Here is a 20,389-nt window from a genome sequence, read left to right as displayed (position 1 = left end):
AACATAACGATATGATAATCCAGGAAAACCAAACCGATAAAAAACCTGGGGAGGATTTAACCTAGCTATTTTCAAGGTAAAATAGATCCACTATGAAAGAGTTGAAGTTTTACAATAGTGACTTAGACCACTAACATCCTATTGCTACATCGAGTAGAAAAATTGCTACCTCAAGTAGAAAACTTACTACCACAACCATGTGACAACTCCGAATCCACGAACTACTTTTTTCTTGGATTCATAGCAATCACAAGTACTCCTACTTGTATTTTCCTTTAAGCTCTTTATGCAGCAACTGAAGCGATCACCAAGCTCTCAATATTAATCTTAATCTTGATAACCCTAAGTATGTATAAAGGCAAACACGTTTAGATCTCACAAGAGATTCACACACACAGCATAAATAACAACATCAAAATGTGGCTAAGGTTTTCCTTTTATACTTAAGGCAAAATATAAAACCCTACACGTCATATGGGCTTAGGCTGAGTTGGAAAATTCTGCAAAAAAACATTCTGCACGAGGTTCGATCAATCAAGTCTAATTTTCGATCGATCAAGCCTTGCAGAAAGTGAACAGTAATTTTTTACAATTACTTGATTCCAACTTTACAATAAACATACTTTGAGCAGCCTAAATCTAAACTATAAGTTTTAATCATAGTTTGCCAACATTACATATTGAAGTTTTAAAACATTTAGATCCTAAATCCTTAAAACCTAACATGGAGGATGGTACACTAGCCACTGAATAATTAGGTTGTCCTACGTTATTCAGTGGCTGATGTGCCATCCTCCATATAAGTTGTTCTATAATCTATGTTATAAAGATTATAGTTTGCCTAACAACACTTGACTTATAATAACAATTTAAACCTCTTTTCTTCGTTCCACTATTTTTCCTTTTTTTTTTTTAATAAGAAGATCCTCATTTTATTAAAGAGAAGATAAATGTGTTACATTATGCTGATTTATTAAAGTAGAATTTTCCTCTATCTAGGTTACATAACCATGAATGTTCTTGGCATACTGAGCCAAGAGATGTGCTAGATAATTTCCTTGTCTTCAAACATGTGTTACTTAAATGCTACGAAAATCCCTCATCTGATGTCGAATTCCTTCAACTAAATTCCAGATAGCCACTGGGGGTTCACTTGACCCATTCAAGGCTTCGGACAGAATCATGGAGTCACCATAATTAAAAAATCACTTTTTGTACTCCTACATATCCCATGCAAAGTTAACCAACCTCCATTGCCTTAGCTTCGCATTCCAAAGGACCTAGAGGACAAGGAATCTTCATTCTCATAGCTGCTGTTTTTCCATTGTAGAAAGGAAAATATCTCATTTGAGACTTTGTGTACTTTACCTCCAAAAAAAAAATCTCTTATTATGTACATTTACCCTAATTATATACTTAACCCCCAAAAATAAACGAGTCTCATTATATACGTTTACCTCAAAAGAGAAAATGTTCAATCATATATGTGAAAAACGTGATCACTTGGTTTGGCCATCCAAATCTAGAAGGAACCAACAAATGGGGTGTCCATCCCACAGATTACAAGTATCTCTAAAATTAGCAATTTAGCACCAAAGTTACGGGCCAGTTTCTATAACTTTTATCACAAAGAGGTGGGCGTTTCACCATCAGATTAGACGACACAAACATGAGATCGATGTGCAAATTGCCTATCTCAATAATTACAAAGTTTGAGGTTTTTGAAATTGTACGTTTGTAAAGTTTATTTTTCCATATGCTTTTCCAAGCTTGTGCATGATGAGCCCTATTAATATTCTAGGACAATGCTTGTCTCGATGTATAAACCTATTAGATAAGTTATTTTTGCACCATGGAGCACGGACCCCACCTCAAGGAAGCAATTTTACGATGGGAACAAATGTAAGGGCTGCAATACCGCCGCAGGGTGTGACTGGGTGATAGAAGTCTTCGTATCTTTTCACATAATACTTGGCAAGAGTTTAGCAATTCGAGCAATGACACTTTCAAACATGTGTTGTGCTCACAATAATAGCCTTATCAAGGCCCCAATGGTACACGTAGTATTATCTATTACCATTAAATGACATGGAGTCGATGATTCCGCGAAACCCCCCCCCCCTTTTTAATTAGAAAAAAATTGTAAGAACACAATATTTTTCACGGTTATTGATATGATTTGTTATGATTCATACATAATAAAATGATATTAGTAGTACATTCAGATAAAAAAAAGATGATGTTCCAATTATGACAAATTATTTCAACAATTATTTTAAATAATAATTTTTTTAAAAAAATGAAAAACGAGGTCTACCTCGCATTACACTTTATCACACAGGTGATAGACCAGTCCCCTCCCAAAGGTTTGATCACAGTAGTGAGTGCTAGCCTTGTAGACAAACGTGATAAGTTATATAAGCACCATGGACCTAGAAAAAGGCAACACTTTATGATTTATCATTCAACTAGATGGTTTTAACCTTTGAATTCAAAGGCTGTAAAAGTAGTTGTGCGTCATGGCAAACGTATGTAAGTCCCATCTAGGGGTGTCAATATTCGACCAATCCTCGAACATGACACGAACCCGAAACAGATTTTTGTGAGTTAGGGTTGGGTCTTAGCGGATTTGAGTCATAAACAAATCAACCCAAAGGCGACACGATAAGTAATGTGTCATAAGTGGGTCAATTCATGTAACCTGCAATAAACATGTTTGAGATGATAATTTATTTGTGTCAACCCAAAATGTCCCATTTAACACAACCTTTTTTAACTCGTATAACAAATTAATATTCATTTTAATTTAAATTTGTCAAAAAATTTTATATCCAACCTATATTTTAAATTTAAAAAGAAAAGTAAATAATTACAAAAATTACAAGGGATATAATTGAAAATTGAAATTTTACAAATCCTGAGTATATTATACTTGTATTGAACTATGTTTTTTTGAATTTGAGTTGAAGTGTATGCACTTCTTTTGGAGTGTAAAGAACTTATTTATAAATAGATATTATATTTTTGTTGAACTATATTATTTTGAATATGAGTTGAAAACTTGAAATGTATGCACTACTTTTGGGATATAAAAAAAAAATATATATATATATATATATTTCTTGATGGATTTTATATTTAATATTATGCAAGTTGAAATGGATTGTGTTATATTCATGTCAACCCAACACAACCCGTTTATTAAGCGTGCCAAGTGAGTTGGATCAGGTCAACCCGCCTTATTAACAGGTCGGGTTAGAGTTAAAGAATCATAAACAATTATTAAATTGGTTGGGTTCGGGTTAAGCAATTTAGTCGAATACCTCTACCTCGACACAATATGAATTCGACACACTAATCCGAATTGACACCCCCAATCCCATCCCATGAGCTTAATTGTGCTTTCCTAATAAGGGGATCTTGTCCCCAAAATATAAAGCGCAAAGGTCCCTTTATTCTTGGTCCAGCAACGTCATTGCAGGGGCCGGGGCCCCATTAATTTTGTTAATAATATAGGTGTATTTTGAATATATATATATATATATATTTGTTGTAAAGATAAATACTAAACCATTAATAAAATCTTTTATCATCGAAAAAAATTGAGATTTGAATTATAAGGATCACGAGTGCCGAAATGCCTTAGGCCAAACGAGAATCAAATCAGCCACAAGAATTATGGTTCTTTACTCTCTCTTTTTTCTTTCTATTAGAACCCTTTTATAATGTTTCATTTAGTTAAATTTAGATTCTTTGGGCATGTACTATGATCACGTTGCTCCAAACACTTTAGTTTTGGTTTAAAAAATGTTTTCCCCCTCCATATATACAAGGGGAAAAAATCCACTTACATCAATGCAAAAGGAATTAGAGAAAAAGGCAAGGCTAGTTCTTACTTTTATAAATATTAAGTTTATGCGACTTGGCCTAATGGCCTATATCCATAGAGAAAGACTTAAGCGATGTTTATATAGGAATTAGGAGGTAGGGTTAAATATACATGGGTTTACAATATAATTGGGTCTTTAGGCTTACACACATAAACCTAATACATCACACACCTACTATTATTCAGCTTATAGACCCAATGGACCTCCACAACATACCCCTCAAGCTTTACCAGTATTCATTTGAGCCATTTTCAAGAGGAAGCACTCCAGAAATGATAGCATTTAGCATCGTTTATGAGTTCTCATTAGTGAAAAAGTACTAATTATTAAAAGCAAATATGCGAAAATTAGTGCAAAAGATATTTTTGTAGCTAGAGCTTTGAACATTAAAAAGGCTTCACGTAACAACTTTAATTGTACAAAGCTAAATGAATTGTGATCAAATCTCACATATACATATTGCTTATTTTGTCTCTGGTGTTGAAGCCCATTAACACACAATAATAAAAGCCGTAACCAAATTGAAGCTCAAATTTGGGCCTTTGCTTAGCTTTTCGATCCAAAGGTCTAATGGGCCAACGGCGTAGACCTGAACAATTTTAACAATGTGAAAGGCCTATGCTGGGTGTTCTGGACATGTATTAACATATATATGGGCTAACCTTTTCTCCCATAGGCCGCATAGAAAAAGTTCTCTCTTTATATGTATGCGAATGAAATTTTAAATTAATCTGTAATTGAATTTTTTTTTTTTAACCATAATGTCCGAACCATGAGTCATTCAAAACCACTGAAATCATCCAATTCATTATTCATGTCACGAAGGGCTAAACCAGTTTAGAGTTTTTACACGAACCTATTTAGCCAATATATCATTATCCAACATAAATTTGAATTTTTAATATAGAATTGAATAATTAACATAATTTTAATTGTTAAACTCGTGAATTTATTTGTTGCAACTCTAAAGTATGTCGCCCCCTTATCCAAAACAAAAGAGGGGGAGGGGAACTTTTTCATTTTATTTTCTTAAATTATATATTTCTAAATCTGAATGAAACTTTTTGAGTTGAAATAAGAACATTTAGATTCTATGAAATTATAATAAAGTACACTTTTGGCCCTTAAAGTTTCAGGTTGTTTTAATTTTGACTTAATATGTTTGATTCATTTTCTCATGCTTGTGACAATTCAACAAAACTTGTTTATAAAGCATGTGATGTGGGTTATGTCTTCTCAACCAGCTTAATAAAAATATCATGTTAAGGTTGAGGAGTTTTTCCATAATTATTAAATGGGTTGTATTTATGTTAACCGACGTAATTAAATACCTCTACTTGAACACGATACAAGCACAACCTAGCACGTAGCAACATTAATTGCCACCCTATATCTAACTTGCCTCTTGGTCGAAACCTGGCTCCATATTTTTCTATTTCAACTTGCTAACTAGAAGTGTCACAGGCAAAGACCTAGGCCTCAGAAATTGTTGTTGGGTTTGCTAACTCTTTTCCTGGTTGAAAGCAACCAAAGTTCAATTCTACTCAAAACCTCTCCTAGAGCCCTCGAACAATACAAATGTATAATGAAAATAGGGTAGATGATCTATTCCAAAAAAAGGAACCAGACATTTAAGCATTCCTTACCCAAATGGCTGGATGCCACTTAGCACTTAACTGCCAAATTTCAATGATTTGAGTGGCAAGGTTTTTAGCTTGGACACGCTCACACACCCTAAAAATATAGCAATGACCATATCTTTTTTACCCCGCATATAGGGACTCACTAGGTTGAGACCCAAAAGTCATTTGCAGAGCTTTATAATAGACCTGTTATTTCAGACAAGACCCACAATGGAAGAAATCAGTTCACATAGTAGAATGAAATCAAAAGTATGAAACATACTATGCCCCTTAACACTCAATTATAATTTCCTCTTATATAAATATTAATTATCTGCTTTTCATTTGATGTTTCCTTATCATCTTTTAGTATCATTACTCAAACTCGTGTCGGTCCAACAATTTATAAGGCAATGTTTGATTATTTGGAATAGACATTGTTGGCCTCATTAGGAGATATATGTATATATTTTCCCCATTCATACTTTTAGTGAGACAGGTGGAGACATAAGATAAAAATAGGTGCCATCAGCTTCTAACAAAAAATAAAAAGAGGTTCCATCAGCCTAGAACTGGTTTCATCAAAAATTTAAATTAACATTGTTGGTTTATTTACCAGTATCAAACACTATATATGTCTAATATTCAAAAGATAAAGGGTAATATTCAAAAGATAAATGGTAGCATTTCAGTCTATTTTGGTTCATTTCAGTCAACTTTGGTCCATTTTTGACTAATTAGGCCTTAAATTGATTCTTTTTGTGGGGTTACCTTTTCAATTTTTAGTTCAATTTTTTTTTTTTTTTTCTTATTGGGTCAAACTCTTTAGTTTTGTGCTAAAAATAGAAATAAAATAGGCATTAGAAATTAGAGATATGGGTTCTAAAAAATAAATAAAAATAAGAAATATTCAAAATATTACATTAAAATTCAAGTTTCAATAATATAGGCATTTCACTTATATTTTGAAAAACAAAAATGCTACAATTCTAAACTCATATAATAATTTAAACTTAATGTTACATGTGTTATATGAAATGGAGGTGTACAATTTTTTTAATATTCTTGGATATGTTCAAATTAGTCAACTGATTATTGTATTTTTTTATATAAAAAAAAATCTTTTTAATCACATGTTCTACATTTATAAAAATATTATAATTATTTTATTTAAATCTTTTTATAAAATTACGTTTTTCATATATATTGAATAAAAAACACATTATATGTTCCATGACATGAAACTTATAAAATTATAAAATTATTTTTAAATAACACATACACTAATTAATCTACAAATTTTACATTATATTCTTATAAAATAATTATATTACATTTTCTCACTCATTGCGTGAGTTTGAAACTAGTGAATATATATATATATATATAATCTCCACAAAGTTTAATGCAACCAATAACATTTTCCTTATAGTTTTAAAACTAGCTGATTTCTTCACAGGGTTTTTATGATATTGACCCTAACATGTTAATCTACAGATTTACTCACTTGTGATTTAGTCGAAATTTAAATTATCTACCTGTGGTTAGAAATTTGACATTTTACCCACTTAAGATTTGACCGAAATTTAAGTTGTCTACTTGTGATTTGAAAACCTATAATGAAAGTGTCTCGCTGGATTACATATTTAACCATATTTTTAACAATGTTTTTAACATATGCTGATTACGGAATTATAACTAAACTAACCTTAATTGAGTGAAGTGTCAAATTTCAAACTAAAAGTAGGTAATTTAAATTTCGACCAAACTACATATAAGTAAGTTATAATTTGCCCAAGCTAATAATATATTCTGAGTCCTTAATGTTCCCAAATTCTCAATGGAAATCCCCATTGGACCACTTGTTCCAACCATGGCTGATTGAGATTGACCACTGGACCACTTGTACGGTAACGGGCGTGGTTTTGCTTTATAATGTAGAGCTTATTTCATCAGATAAAATGACGTTCCCTTCATTGGCCATTACAGAGCGCAGTTACACTGGTCAACTAAATGCAGGACTTGTCATTATTTGCATGGCTGTATAATGCAGCGTATGCCACGTTTGGCATTTCCTGAGATTGTGACCCCTAATGTCAGAAACTTGGAGCCCAGCCCAGAGGCTAGGCCCATTAGATGCTCATCATGTGGTGCATATTAATATGTTATCAGCAATTCTCTGCAACAAAGGAAACCCCCAAGAAATTGAAAAAAACTTGTCTGCACCATAACCTGGAAATATACAATAACAAATTCAACTTGTCTTCTCAATTTATGCCATTCACGCATGCAACGTGGATCTCCTAGTAAAATGATGATTAATCAAATTGTGAATTGTCCCATCCCTCGACTTTATTATTTGTTTGCAATCACACTATGAATCTTCCTAGAATGGCCCCACTTCATAAAACTTCGAAGGCTCGATCGAGCCCATGACTTGTTCTATTTTTTTGAGGTAATAAATTGTGTGCGCGTACGAGTTTTTTAGAAATAGTAATGCAGGCAGAAAACATCAAATAAGCAGAACATGTTTATTTTTTAGAAAATAAAAAACAAAATACATTTACTTCTGAAAAATAACCTCAAGTCTATGAGAAGTTTTTTAAATTCACAATGTGATAGGTTCTAGAAACCACCAGAAAGAAATAATAGAGAGAAAAAAAAAAGTTTGTATTTTTTACCAAACTGAATAATCAGAATTATTCCAAAATATTTATAGATTTAGAAGCCTATTCGGAATGGAATTATCAGCCGCTTGTTATTGAAGTTGTAGACAAACTATTGAATCACATAAATCTCTGTATTGATTCTTTCTTTATTTTCATTTAAATTGAGTAAACAAAAGTCTTCAACTGTGTTCTCTAGCAATAGCTAGCTAATTGTTGAGTGCTTTCATTTGGTATGACCATATGACAATGTTATTCAAGAGGTCCCAGAGACTAGAAGCCAACTAGGGTCGCCAACTGTTGAACCAATTATGTCCTTTCTTTCTCACGAATTAAACTTAGGTCTCAAACAGTCTGGCTTGATTAATTCTGTAATTCAATAATTTTGCCTTTGCAAGGTCCACAAATCCAATCATAGCTTAGTAACTTAAATAGATGTTCCCATGTAAGGCATAAAGAATTAAGTGGCTACGTTAAGCACTGCCACAAAGTATAGTCATATACAATATTTAAAATCGAGGCTCAATTATATGAATATAGGTCATAGCAAAGTGATGAAAAAGCCTCTTGGCACACAATGAATTTCGGCCAATGAGTTATGGGGCCGTAAACTTTAAGAAATTGTTGTGTTCATACCAGGCTACCACCTACGAAGTATTTCAATGGGAAATTGATTTGTAAAAGAAAATTTAAGTAAACAAACGGTAGAGACAAGTCGAATTAGGCTTTTCCTAAGCATTTAGGATTTGAAATAAGGTATATTGTTCTATTGCTCTAAATGTTATATGAATGTAGAGCTTTTAAAAATGATCACATGTTATTTTCATGTCCGATTCCATGGACTGGATGGAAATTTCACCAACCTCACCATTTCCTAGCTCCAATGATGACTAAAGTGGCTCTACATGTGCATTGCTTTGCATATAAATAATATAATTAGTGACTAATAATTAGATTTGGCTCCTCAGGCATTTCCACTCCATGGACTTTAGTTATTCTTGGCATATTTTAATATAGTAAATCAATGTAGAGCTATAGACGTCCATAGTTGTCTCACATTGGCTCTATATAAAATAATCTAACTTTTTAATTTACTCCTATATTCAAGGAAAAGAAATACAAGGTTCAATTAGGAAAAGCAAACAACTATTTTATCCACAAGCTTAAGCTTCAAAGATGAATTAAAAAGTAAAAATATTTGCTATCAATTTTATTATTAAAAAAAAAAAGGTGAAAAACTCATTTTAGTCCCTACATTTTCACATGATTCCCACTTTGGTCTCTAACTTTTTTTTTTACCTATTTTAGTCCTATCCTGGAAAACGCATCTCGTTTTAGTCCCTATCAAAACATCAGAGACGGAAATTGCACAACTGGCAAACGGAAAAAATTAAAAATATTAAAATAATATCCACTGCGTCCACATGACTTTCCATGTCAACCTCTAAATTAAAAATAATTAATTAATTAATTTTAACTAAATAAAAAAATTAAAAACAGAAATAAAACCAAACCCAGCAAGAACAACAAATTTAAAACCCAGCAAGAACAAGATTAACAAAACACAAACCAGCAAATTTAAAACCAAAAAAAAATTAAATTCAAACCCATATTCAAACCTATATGGGTTTGAATTTAATTTTTTGGGTTTTAAATTTGTGGGTTTGTGTTTTGTTGATCTTGTTCTTACTGGGTTTGGTTTTTCTTTCTGTTTTTAATTTTTTTATTTAGTTAAAATTAATAAATTAATTTTTTTTTTTAATTTCAAGGCTGATGTGGAAAGCCACATGGACACAATGGGCATTATTTTAATATTTTTAATTTTTTCCGTTTGCTAGTGTGCAATTTTTGTCTCTGATGTAACGTAATGGACTGGAAAGCCACATGGACACAATGGGCATTATTTTAATATTTTTAATTTTTTCCGTTTGCTAGTGTGCAATTTTTGTCTCTGATGTAACGTAATGGACTAAAACGAGACGTGTTTTCCAGGATAAGGACTAAAACGAGACGTGTTTTCCAGGATAAAGACTAAAATCGGCAAAAAAAAAAAAGTCATGGACCAAAGTGAGAATCTCGTGAAAATGTAGGGACTAAAATAGGTTTTTCACCTATAAAAAATTTACGAACTAAGATAAAAATCAATCACATCAATAAAATACTAAATTATTTTTTGTTTTTTTGTTTTTAATTTTAAACATTAGTTTATAAGATTTATATAATAAAATTTATAAGGTTTGCTCCAATATGGAAGCCGGTCTTTCCCACACATGAATTTATAATCATGTATTGTCTAATCAAATGTTAAACTTTAGTGCTCACTACTCACTAGGTCAAAAGGGTGAGCTATCTGTGGAGTATTAAACTTTAAAGATGGTGGTGTCCATAAAAGAAGAGAAGATGTTCACTGGAACCAATTTACTCTCTCCTCTCCCTCTCTCTAGATCAAATAATCCAATATCTTATCATTCTCTTTTTTTTTTTTTTACTTTTTCTTTTTGAGTTGAAATACACTACATTACACTACTAACTACCAAAAGCAAAGAACAAAGGAACAACAAAGACATCTCCAACAAAATCAAAAGATATTGTCCCCCAATTTCAACATTCCCCACCTTTCAACTTTTCTCCTTTTTGTGGATTTTGTTTTTGGTGGATCTAATTGCATCCATTTTCTCCTTTTAATCTTCTCTTACGGAACCTTTATGTGGCTAATGCGGCTTAGCCCTGTACTTTCTTTTTAGGTTCCCCTTTTCTCTTAATCTCTCACACCCTTCCTATGAAAGAATAAATTTTTTTTTTTTTTTAAATGTACACTTTTGATTCTCCAACTTTACATAATGTTTCTATTTAATCCTGTTTTTTCGATATATTACCCTTTCAATTTTACAAATGGTAGAGTAACAAGAACAAAGAAAAATATAGGAAAGAAGGACTACAAAATGAAATATATTTTACTTCAATTTTTTTTTTTTTTTTTTTGAGAAGACTAATTTTATTCAGGAGAAACAGCCATATTGGCTAAAATTACAACATTGAAGTGTGAAGGAACATTTTCCTTCCACACCGAAAACCTACTAATATGTCTAGTAATGTTATGAGCAACAGAGTTACATAGTCTCTTAATTTCAAATTTCAATCTATTGACTTGCTATGGCCACACAAGTCTAAATTAGCTTTAATTTTTTAATAATTTATTTGCTTATATATGATTTTTAAAATATTTTAGTGTAATTATATTTTTAACTTAAATAAGTCCATCCAAACATACACACAAGTGGCCATAACTGATATGATCAAGTATAAACGAAAATGAAAGGAGATTATATCTTATAGGACTCCGAGTTTCACAGTAAAGTAAAATATTTTAATAGACTCAACAATACAATTATATCACCGCATACCCTTGATACAATGATCACTTCACAAGTATAAGTGCTTGTAGGATGTTGGGGGCAAGGGCTAGGGTTTAAATCTCCAGAAGGAAGTTTCACACACATATACACTTAGATTAGGCTATAGAAGAATTCTATCTTGTATAAAAAATATATAATTAAAAAAAATAAAAATAAAAACAATACAATTATACAAATGAGTTTGTTAGAGAAAGCTTTTCATAAGAAATCTAGCTACTTGTTCTATTTAGGTTGGGGAATAAAGCCGAGTCATGATTCGCTTTAGATTAAAGTTGTAGAAAGCACATGCAAGCCTTCTTGTGTGTGTCTTTTATAAACAATTCTGAAGCAAGATCGACTGGCCTAATTGTTTACTCAAGTGGGGCATTTGTTATTTACAATTGCTGAGATTTTTATTAATTTTCCATCCCCTTCTCATTTACTTGGCAAGGAGAAAATGACCCATATGACCTAACCAGTATAATAATGGAATATAAAACTATGTAAGTATTTTTTTTATTTAAAAAATAAATAAATAAAATAAAAATAAAAACATAAGTACTCTTATTTTCAAGTTTCAACGAGCAAGGAAAAATATGCATTCATTGCCTCGACAATCTAACTAATATTGGCCCACATCTTATCAAGGTTTAATAAATATAGTCTCTTTGCCAATTCAGCAGGAATGCAATGAATACTTGAAGTTCACCATCTAAACTACTCACATAATGTTTGGCAGTTCATCCTATTTATTTCGAGGACTATAACAAAATGTCATATGATGCATTATGAATGTCTTTCTCTAGTAGCTTTCATTGACCAGTTGAGCAGGGAGCGATGTAGACACTGTTATATTAGTAGAATCATTGATGAAAATTTTTAACTCTCCGGATAAGAAATGCACTTTGAGAATGCTGAAATCATCCAAAAACACCAAAAGTACACACAAAATTCTTAGGTAATCCTTTCACATTCATGATAATAGAGTATCATAAATGTGAGATAACAGAGCCACATTCGCTCTGAGAGTAATAAACGCAAAATAAAAAGGGTGAAAATGATATTATTATCGAATCCAAGTGAAAGTAAATTAATCTAATCATAATCATCTATATTACTAGAGTAAAAAAAAATACATCACTGTTTTTTGTTTCCCCACTTTTTTAAAGGTCTTTGCGTGTATGAGAAGCAAAACAGAGGAAGCACATAGGAGCGAGTGAAAAATACTATGCATAAAATATGAAATTGGGCGATTGTTACAGCTGGTTAAGCTACTGCAGTGCCAGTCATTAGGCAAATTTCAAAGAGTCATTCAAAATTTTAGCTCTTCCTACGAGGTCAAACCCCCCCCTAATGATATTCACAAAAACAAAGCCAAAAAAAACCAGTGGCCGACAACATGTTCCAACCTTCACATGCAAAACCAAAACACTTTCTATGCATTCCCTAATTTCCCTCTCGTTTCCACAATACTATAGTAAAGCAATCTCTCCATTCACCATTTTGATTTGACACAATACATTATACTTATATTTATACAACAACCTTTTATCCCCAAATTAAGCCCGATTGTAAATTCTCAACTTTTTTTTTTTTTATGAACAACAAACTAATTTCAATTCTACCATCGTTTACATGTGCATAGCTGTACTTGAATTTTAAGTATGTACATTTCCACTTTTTTTTCTGTATGTTTTTTTTTTTTTTGATTTACACTTTCTCTTCTCTATGTTGAATTGTAAGTTTGTCCAATATTAAATTGCAAACTATATATATATATATATACATGACAATATGAATGAAACAAATCACTTTTTTTGCTTGTTTGGTCCATCACATGTTTCAAAATCTTTGATTTGAAGTTAAGTTACCAACATAAAGATTTTCGTATGTTCTTGAGAATGGACCATAAAGAGGAGAGAGATAAATATATTAGTGCGAGTAGGTACTCTTCATTACTATGTTCAAGTCATTTACTTCTTTCCGGATAAAATGCCAACCATCTCTGCTCCCAAATCTCCCAACCAATCCTTTACAAGATTGTGCTTAAGTCGTATGTGGTATATGTTACCCACGAAATTGGACTTGGCTAAACTACGCAGAGATGGTAGGCAATTTAACTTAGACATATATAAAAGAACAATATGATTATTAAACATACAAGACTATATAGTCCATAAGAGAGAATTTAGGGAACTAGCTAACGAGGAATGCTGAGAATATCCGAACTTGGATGGTTGAGTGGCTGTAAAAGCTGGTCTTGAGCCCTGCTTTTCTTGGCCAAAGGCTCAGGTGAGGAAGAGACTGATGAAGCTGCCACAGCCCATGAATCATTTGAGCTATCAGAGCTAAATGACACGTCCATTACACCCTTTGGACTGCTTGGTAAAGAGCCAAACTTGCGCTTGTTGGACGGATTACCACTGCCTCTTGATGCCAATTCGAAGATGAGCTTGCAGCACTCATCTACTTTGTCTTGCTATAAATAAGATTAGAGCAAGGACATAATCAGATTTGCATTTTCAATCATTGTAAAGAATGGATTTTTATGTGATTTGAAGTGTTTAAGGATACCAACCTTATCGATTCCGAGAATACCCAGTAGCTGGTTTTGGTATTGAACAATAAGACAAGGCTCTACAGTATTAACAACGTGCAGCATTGTAGCAGTAGCCACAACAGACGGAAGATAAGACATGAACCTAGAATCTGCAATTGAGGATTCAGAGTAAAAAAAAGTTCAACAACTTGAAGTTTTCATGGTGTTGCATGTTATTGTGGAATGTAAATCTATAGTAGCAATCAGTAGAAGGATAGATTTGGATTGGATTGGATGGCTAACCTGAAAGGAGACACAGAAGAATGCTTTCACACCTCCTTAGAAATTCCCAACAAAGATGGTTCTTTAAACCAAGCCTCCTTGTGATATAATCAAGAAACGAAAGTGGGGTTACAGGATTCATTTTCCATTGAAGCGTTGAGAGCACTAAAATCTCCATTCTCTTAATCGTTTTGGCCTCAAATACATACCTACTAAAATCCACCTAAACAAAACAAAGACATCTAGATTGAATAAAACAGAGAAAAGGCAAACACAAGATTAAACACAACCAAGATTCATTCAAAAGTGTACAAACCTGCAGGTCAAGCAAAAGAGGCACTTGGGTCTCTTCCACTTTGGCAGCAAGAGATAGACAAGCCACAGCAGCGAGCTGAGTCATCCATGGCTTCCCTTGCTGAAATTGGAAGCCTAATAGGAACCTATCAAAGTAATTGACAGCAAGAACAGCTGTGAGAGCAGAGAAAGAGTAATGCTCAATGACCCTTAAAATCCAATCCACGGCCTCTATTCTTGCCCCAGCGAGATATGGATCAGTGTTGAGACTTTCAAAGACTTCATTTTGTTTTTCTTTTGAGAACAAAGAGATTAGCTCCTCATCATCCCAATAAAGGTCTTGTTCTAGCAAAACAGGAAAAGGGTTTGGCTTATTATAGCTATTGCAATGATAGTTATCTTCAACTTCTTCTAGTTCTTCTTCCTCCCAGTGCTCTTCTGAGCAATAAAGAGCGTCCAATAAAAGAGTTGGGTTTTCCTCTATCTGTGCATTTGATTCTTCATATTGCTGTTGTTGATGAAGATGAAAATGAGCCATCTTCTTCTGAGAAGAAGAGGTTTGGGTCTGTGTTCATTATAGGCCAAAGAAAATAGAAGAGCCTGAAGACACAGTCTCAGGCATCTCTATCTCTCTCTGTGTGAAAGACTGAAAGTCTTAACTTGAAACACTGCTGAGAAAACACAAAGGTTACACAAATTTTTATTTGTGAGGTTTTTCTCAGTGTGGTGGTTTTTTGAGTTTATTTATTGGGAGAGTCTCGTGGCTAATACAACCAGACTTGAGTTATGGGCCACACTACACAATTTACTCGAAACGTGACATTTTTGTACCTACGTAGTACCAAGGCCCACCAAACTAGTGGGCCCCATAAGGATTGGAATTACATGATTACATTCTGTGGAATTGTGGGAAACATCAACTGTTAAAATTGAAGACCAATTTCAGAGAGTGTAAAAAGTTATACTATCATTTACGAGGTCTTATGAGAGAATGTTTAGAGCCATTGTTGTATTGGTACGAGTGGGTCAGATTTGAATTTGTCTTTCTTTTTCTTTTTTTTTGGTAAAAGAGTCGAATTTGGTACCAATGATTTTAATTTGCATTGCATCAAATTGTTGGGTTTGGTTTTTTTTATTTATTTGCCCTTTAATTCCAGATTTGAATTTGTTTTTTTTTTGGTAAAAGATTTGAATTTGATACTATTGATTGAATTTGCATTGCATCAAATTGTTGGGTTTGGTTTTTTTTTTTTTTTTTTGCCCTTTAATTCCAGATTTGAATTTGTTTATTTTTTTGGTAAAAGATTTGAATTTGATACTATTGATTTTAATTTGCATTGCATCAAATTGTTGGATTTGGTTTTTTTTTTTTTTTTTTTTGCCCTTTAATTCCATATTTGAATTTGATACTGTTGATTTTAATTTGCATTGCACCAAATTGTTGGTTTTGGGGTTTTTTTTTTTTTTTTAATTTGCCCTTTAATTCTCTTCTTCTTCTTTTTTTCTTTCTTTTTGGTTTTTAATTTTAACTTTTTTTTTTCTGAACTTTGACATTAGGTTCATAAAAGGGAGGGAAGGTGAAATGGGAAGGGCGGGAGCAGATACACAGAGCCCAATACATGAAAATAACCTGTGATGACAGAGCTGAAAGACAGAAAGCAAAAGAATTCATCTTTCCAAAATTTTTAGTTTTTTTTTTTTAAATCCATAAATATCAATGAGCTGTCAAGGCCCTGTTTGGGCTTCCTGCTACCCTGGTCCACAGTAGCCTGTTAGGGAGCTTAATAGTTTAGGTTTTTTTTTTTTTTTTGGCTGAATAATAGTTTAGGTCTTTAGGAATTAGAAGCATGGGTCAACTTGAAAAAACGAAATAGGAAAAAAAAAATATATATATATATATACTTGTGTGTGTGTTTATATTTATAAAGTAAAACTGTTTTTTTGAATAATCTAATTACCAAAATAAAATATAAGTGATCATAATTGCATTATACATATAACTTAAATAAAATATAAATTATATAATGTTAGTGAAAGAAAGTGCTGTTGGTTTGGTTTATGATAAATGCTAGACAACTAAAGATACAAACTTTTTTACAAAAAAAATTTACAAACTTCTAATGTAGTAAATAGTTATTGGTAAATAATAAAATGATAGTGATAGTGATCTTAAATGAAACTTAATAAGAAGTTAATTACATCAACAGTTTATAAAATTATTGTAAAATAATTTATATTTATAAAGTTACTCTTGATTTATATCCAATGCTAGACACAAACACTACACATGTCCACATGTCAATCATGAGGTTTGTCCAGCGCAACAGAAACTAGATAGTAGCATTTCCCAAGTCTCATTAGATGGTATATTATGTGATCATAATAGTGAAAGGAGTTGATTTATTAAAACCAAATTTTGTTATAATTGTAGATTTCAATTAACTCAACTAATAAAGTCTTTATTTTTAAATAATATATTTAATATTTAAACATTGCCTACACACCATAAACTAGTTAGTATCTTAACCTAATGATAAAAAGTAATCATTATAGAATAAATGTTTGAAATTCTATAATATATATCAAAAAAAAAAATTTGGATAGAGAGAAAACATAATTAAGTGTTGCACTACTTATTAAAAAATATTATGCAAGTGATATTACAAATCATAAACACTACACATTGGTTCGTTACTAATTACAAAAAGTTATTTGAGCATTTATTTATATTGTATTAGTTATACTTTAATTCTTTTATTTGTGAGAGAGAGAGAGAGAGAGGAATTAGATAAGTTTTCACTTGACCATTAACATACAATTTCAATAAATAAATAAAACAAATCTTTTTATCATATTTTTCGAATTAAACATTTAATAAGTGTGAAAACTGAAAATGAACAGAATTATACAGTAAAAAACTAATTATTAAGGTTTGAATGAAAAAAGTTATGATGGGATTGATCTGCAGGAGCAACTACGGTTACATTAAACTGGTTGTGCACTGCGCAAGATCACAGGCCCACAAAATCTACCATAAATCTTTATTTTTAAAAATAATTGTTGATCCGCAAAATTTGGGCACTTCAAATCTCAACTTACCGACCAAAAATGCAACATCTTTGTGTGCATTAGATTAGGGTAGGGATAATTTATTTTACTTAACTTTAAAAAATATATTAAGTTTGTTATCATAGGAGATTTAAACGAACACTTTTTAAGTTTTTAATTTTTATACAATAAAATCAAAGTAAAACGTTTTTCATGGAAAGGATTGAGTGACATTTTTATTAAAAAAAATTTAACTGCCCAAGGAAGAAGGCCTTTGAAACGTAAAAGGAAAAGCAAAGCTTTTTATTTATGGATATACGGATCATTTCAATGTCACAGAGCTCACAGGCAACACAGCACAAATAAAGGTGCGCCGTAGCTCTCGTAGTAGCTGAGAAATATGCAGAAACGTAGTACTTCTTTTTCTAGGAGTGATGATAATAATACCTCATACTCCACTCTCCCTTTCACACGCGTGGAATAGTCCACTCACAAAAAGAAAAAGCTTCTTAGTTAAAAATCTACTATAATCTCTCTCTCTCTCTCTCTCTCTCTCTCTCTCTCTACGTATATAGATTCTATTATTTTCTTCTCCTCTGTTAAATATTTTAATAAATTTAGATATAAAGGTTCGCTTGATAATACTTTTCTAAAAATGTTATTTGTATTTTTTAAAAATATATGTGAGTAAAAAAAATACATAATATTGTTTAAATATTAAAAATTATTACTTAAAACACTCTTCCAAACAATCCAAAATGTTTCCACACATAAAATATTGTCATTAGAATAGGATTACTTTTATATGAATTTTTCATCCATATCATTTCACTCAATAATTTATTTTATTCGGTTTTTTTTTTTTTAATGGGATAGTTTTATTTAAGTTGTGATTAAAGTAATATCACTTTTACATGTGTCCAAGTAATAAAATTTTCTTTGAAGAGTATGGTTGACCATGTTTTATAAATGTACAATTCTGTATAGACATAAGATATTGTATTTATACATATGTTCCTTCTATTTTATTTTTATTTTTTAAAGTGTTTTATATTTTCTTATTTAGATATGTACTTCTACGTAAAAGAAAATTATATTAGCAAATATATTTTCCGCCAATTACATATAATGTGCTCAATCGTTTATAGCCAATGTCTTCAACAATTTGTTGACAACATACTACCCGAATGTTGTATTTAAATAAACTCTAAATCATAGAGACACAAAAATTTAGACAGGCAACATCATAGTTTACATGAAAGCACTCTATACTAAACTTATAATCTATTAAATGGATAGTCCAAACAATTTCAATAGTTTCACACCATAAAATTCGGGTTTAAGTAGGTCAAGATAATGATATTGCATTGTATGAGCCCTTTATTTTTTTTAAATCAAAAAAAAAAAAAAACCTATTACTATATTTATATTTTTCTGTCACATACACACACACACACATATATATATGATCACTTGCCATATATTTTGAGAGGATTGTAACTTAATTTGTGTGGGTACTGTCTATAGATATAAGGACAAAATTTAGTTACAAAATCAGTTGTACCCTTAGATTACAAACTCACTCAATATCTTTTTATTGGAGGTAAATTTTGACAAATCCACCATTGGATTACATCTTCTTTTTATATTTTCCATGTTTGCAAAATTTTAAGAGAATTAAAGACCAATAGCTATGTCATCAATAAATTTTTAATTTTCAAGTTTTTGTAATTTAAAATTACGCATAAAATATAAGTTTATAGATTATATAGTATATAATATCTAATTGATACAAAATTTGACATGTGTATTAAGAGCGTAAAGAACATGCAATTCAATGGCTAGATTTTCAAAATATGCAGTAATATTTGTTTTATTTAGTGAGTTTATAGTTTAAAATTACAACTAATTTTGTAACTAAACTTTGTTCCAGATATAATGTTATTATTAAACTAGAACTAGTAGAGTACAAGCGTAGTTGTTTTTTATTTAGCAAAAAAGAAAAAAAAAAAAAGAAGAGTAGTTTTTTTAATTGGTATTTCACTAACAAAGTCCAAAGAAGATTTGAGCGAGACTGCAACGTATATACCATATATATACTTTTACCTTTCGGGTACATTCCTTTTATGAGCAAATTTGGAAGTAAAGTACTGCAAGATCGAAATTAATCTTTAGTACGAAAAGCTGTCACTCTCTCTCAGCACTCGCCAATAAATAATAATGCTACAACTATTTCTTCCGTTAAAGTTTTATCCTTTGCCATGCAAGAATTTAAAGAGGGTATAAAGCTATATGCAATAGAATTATAGAGAATTGATTGCTGTACGTATTAGTCTACCAACAATGTCGCGTGTGAATGGATTCTGCTCTGATAAGTTGCTTTCTCTCTTTCTTTCTTTTATATATATTTTTCTTCATGCTCTTTATTGGGCTCGAGCTTCAAGAAATGAGCTAGAAAGAAAGTAGTGAGTGAGTGGACAAACAAGGGCTAGTGCAAGCAGGTGAGACAGAATCAATGGAGCGAGGTGAAAGCTGTAGAGTACAAGGGTAGTTGTTTTCTATTTAGAAAAAAAAAAAAAAAAAAGAGTAGTTTTTTTAATTGTTTTTTCACTAACAGAGTCCAAAGAAGATTTGAGCGAGACTGCAACGTATA

The 20,389-nt window shown here is 31.4% G+C and overlaps 1 protein-coding gene across 1 annotated transcript; it reads right to left on the bottom strand.

The window, feature by feature from the left end:
• Positions 1-13,503: 13,503 nt before the first annotated feature.
• On the bottom strand, positions 13,504-15,475 carry LOC112022222 (cyclin-D3-1). The gene is made up of 4 exons (XM_024054797.2): positions 14,711-15,475; positions 14,416-14,617; positions 14,152-14,282; positions 13,504-14,052 (listed from the first exon to the last, which is right to left on the bottom strand). Exons 1-4 carry the CDS (start codon positions 15,224-15,226, stop codon positions 13,774-13,776), a joined length of 1,128 nt encoding a protein of 375 aa, XP_023910565.2. The 5' UTR covers positions 15,227-15,475; the 3' UTR covers positions 13,504-13,773.
• Positions 15,476-20,389: the final 4,914 nt, after the last annotated feature.

The sequence above is a fragment of the Quercus suber genome, unplaced genomic scaffold (assembly GCF_002906115.3).
Source record: "Quercus suber isolate HL8 unplaced genomic scaffold, Cork oak 2.0 scaffold_151, whole genome shotgun sequence".
Classification (NCBI taxonomy): domain Eukaryota; kingdom Viridiplantae; phylum Streptophyta; class Magnoliopsida; order Fagales; family Fagaceae; genus Quercus; species Quercus suber.
This window is presented reverse-complemented; position numbering and strand designations above follow the sequence as displayed.

Excerpts from the sequence above, each read along its gene's own strand:
- LOC112022222 (XM_024054797.2), bottom strand. The coding sequence starts at position 15,226 with ATGGCTCATTTTCATCTTCATCAACAACAGCAATATGAAGAATCAAAT. Across the intron at positions 14,618-14,710 it reads CTCTTTTGCTTGACCTGCAG|GTGGATTTTAGTAGGTATGT; the intron begins GTTTGTACACTT and ends TGTTTTGTTTAG. Across the intron at positions 14,283-14,415 it reads TCTTCTGTGTCTCCTTTCAG|ATTCTAGGTTCATGTCTTAT; the intron begins GTTAGCCATCCA and ends CCTCAATTGCAG.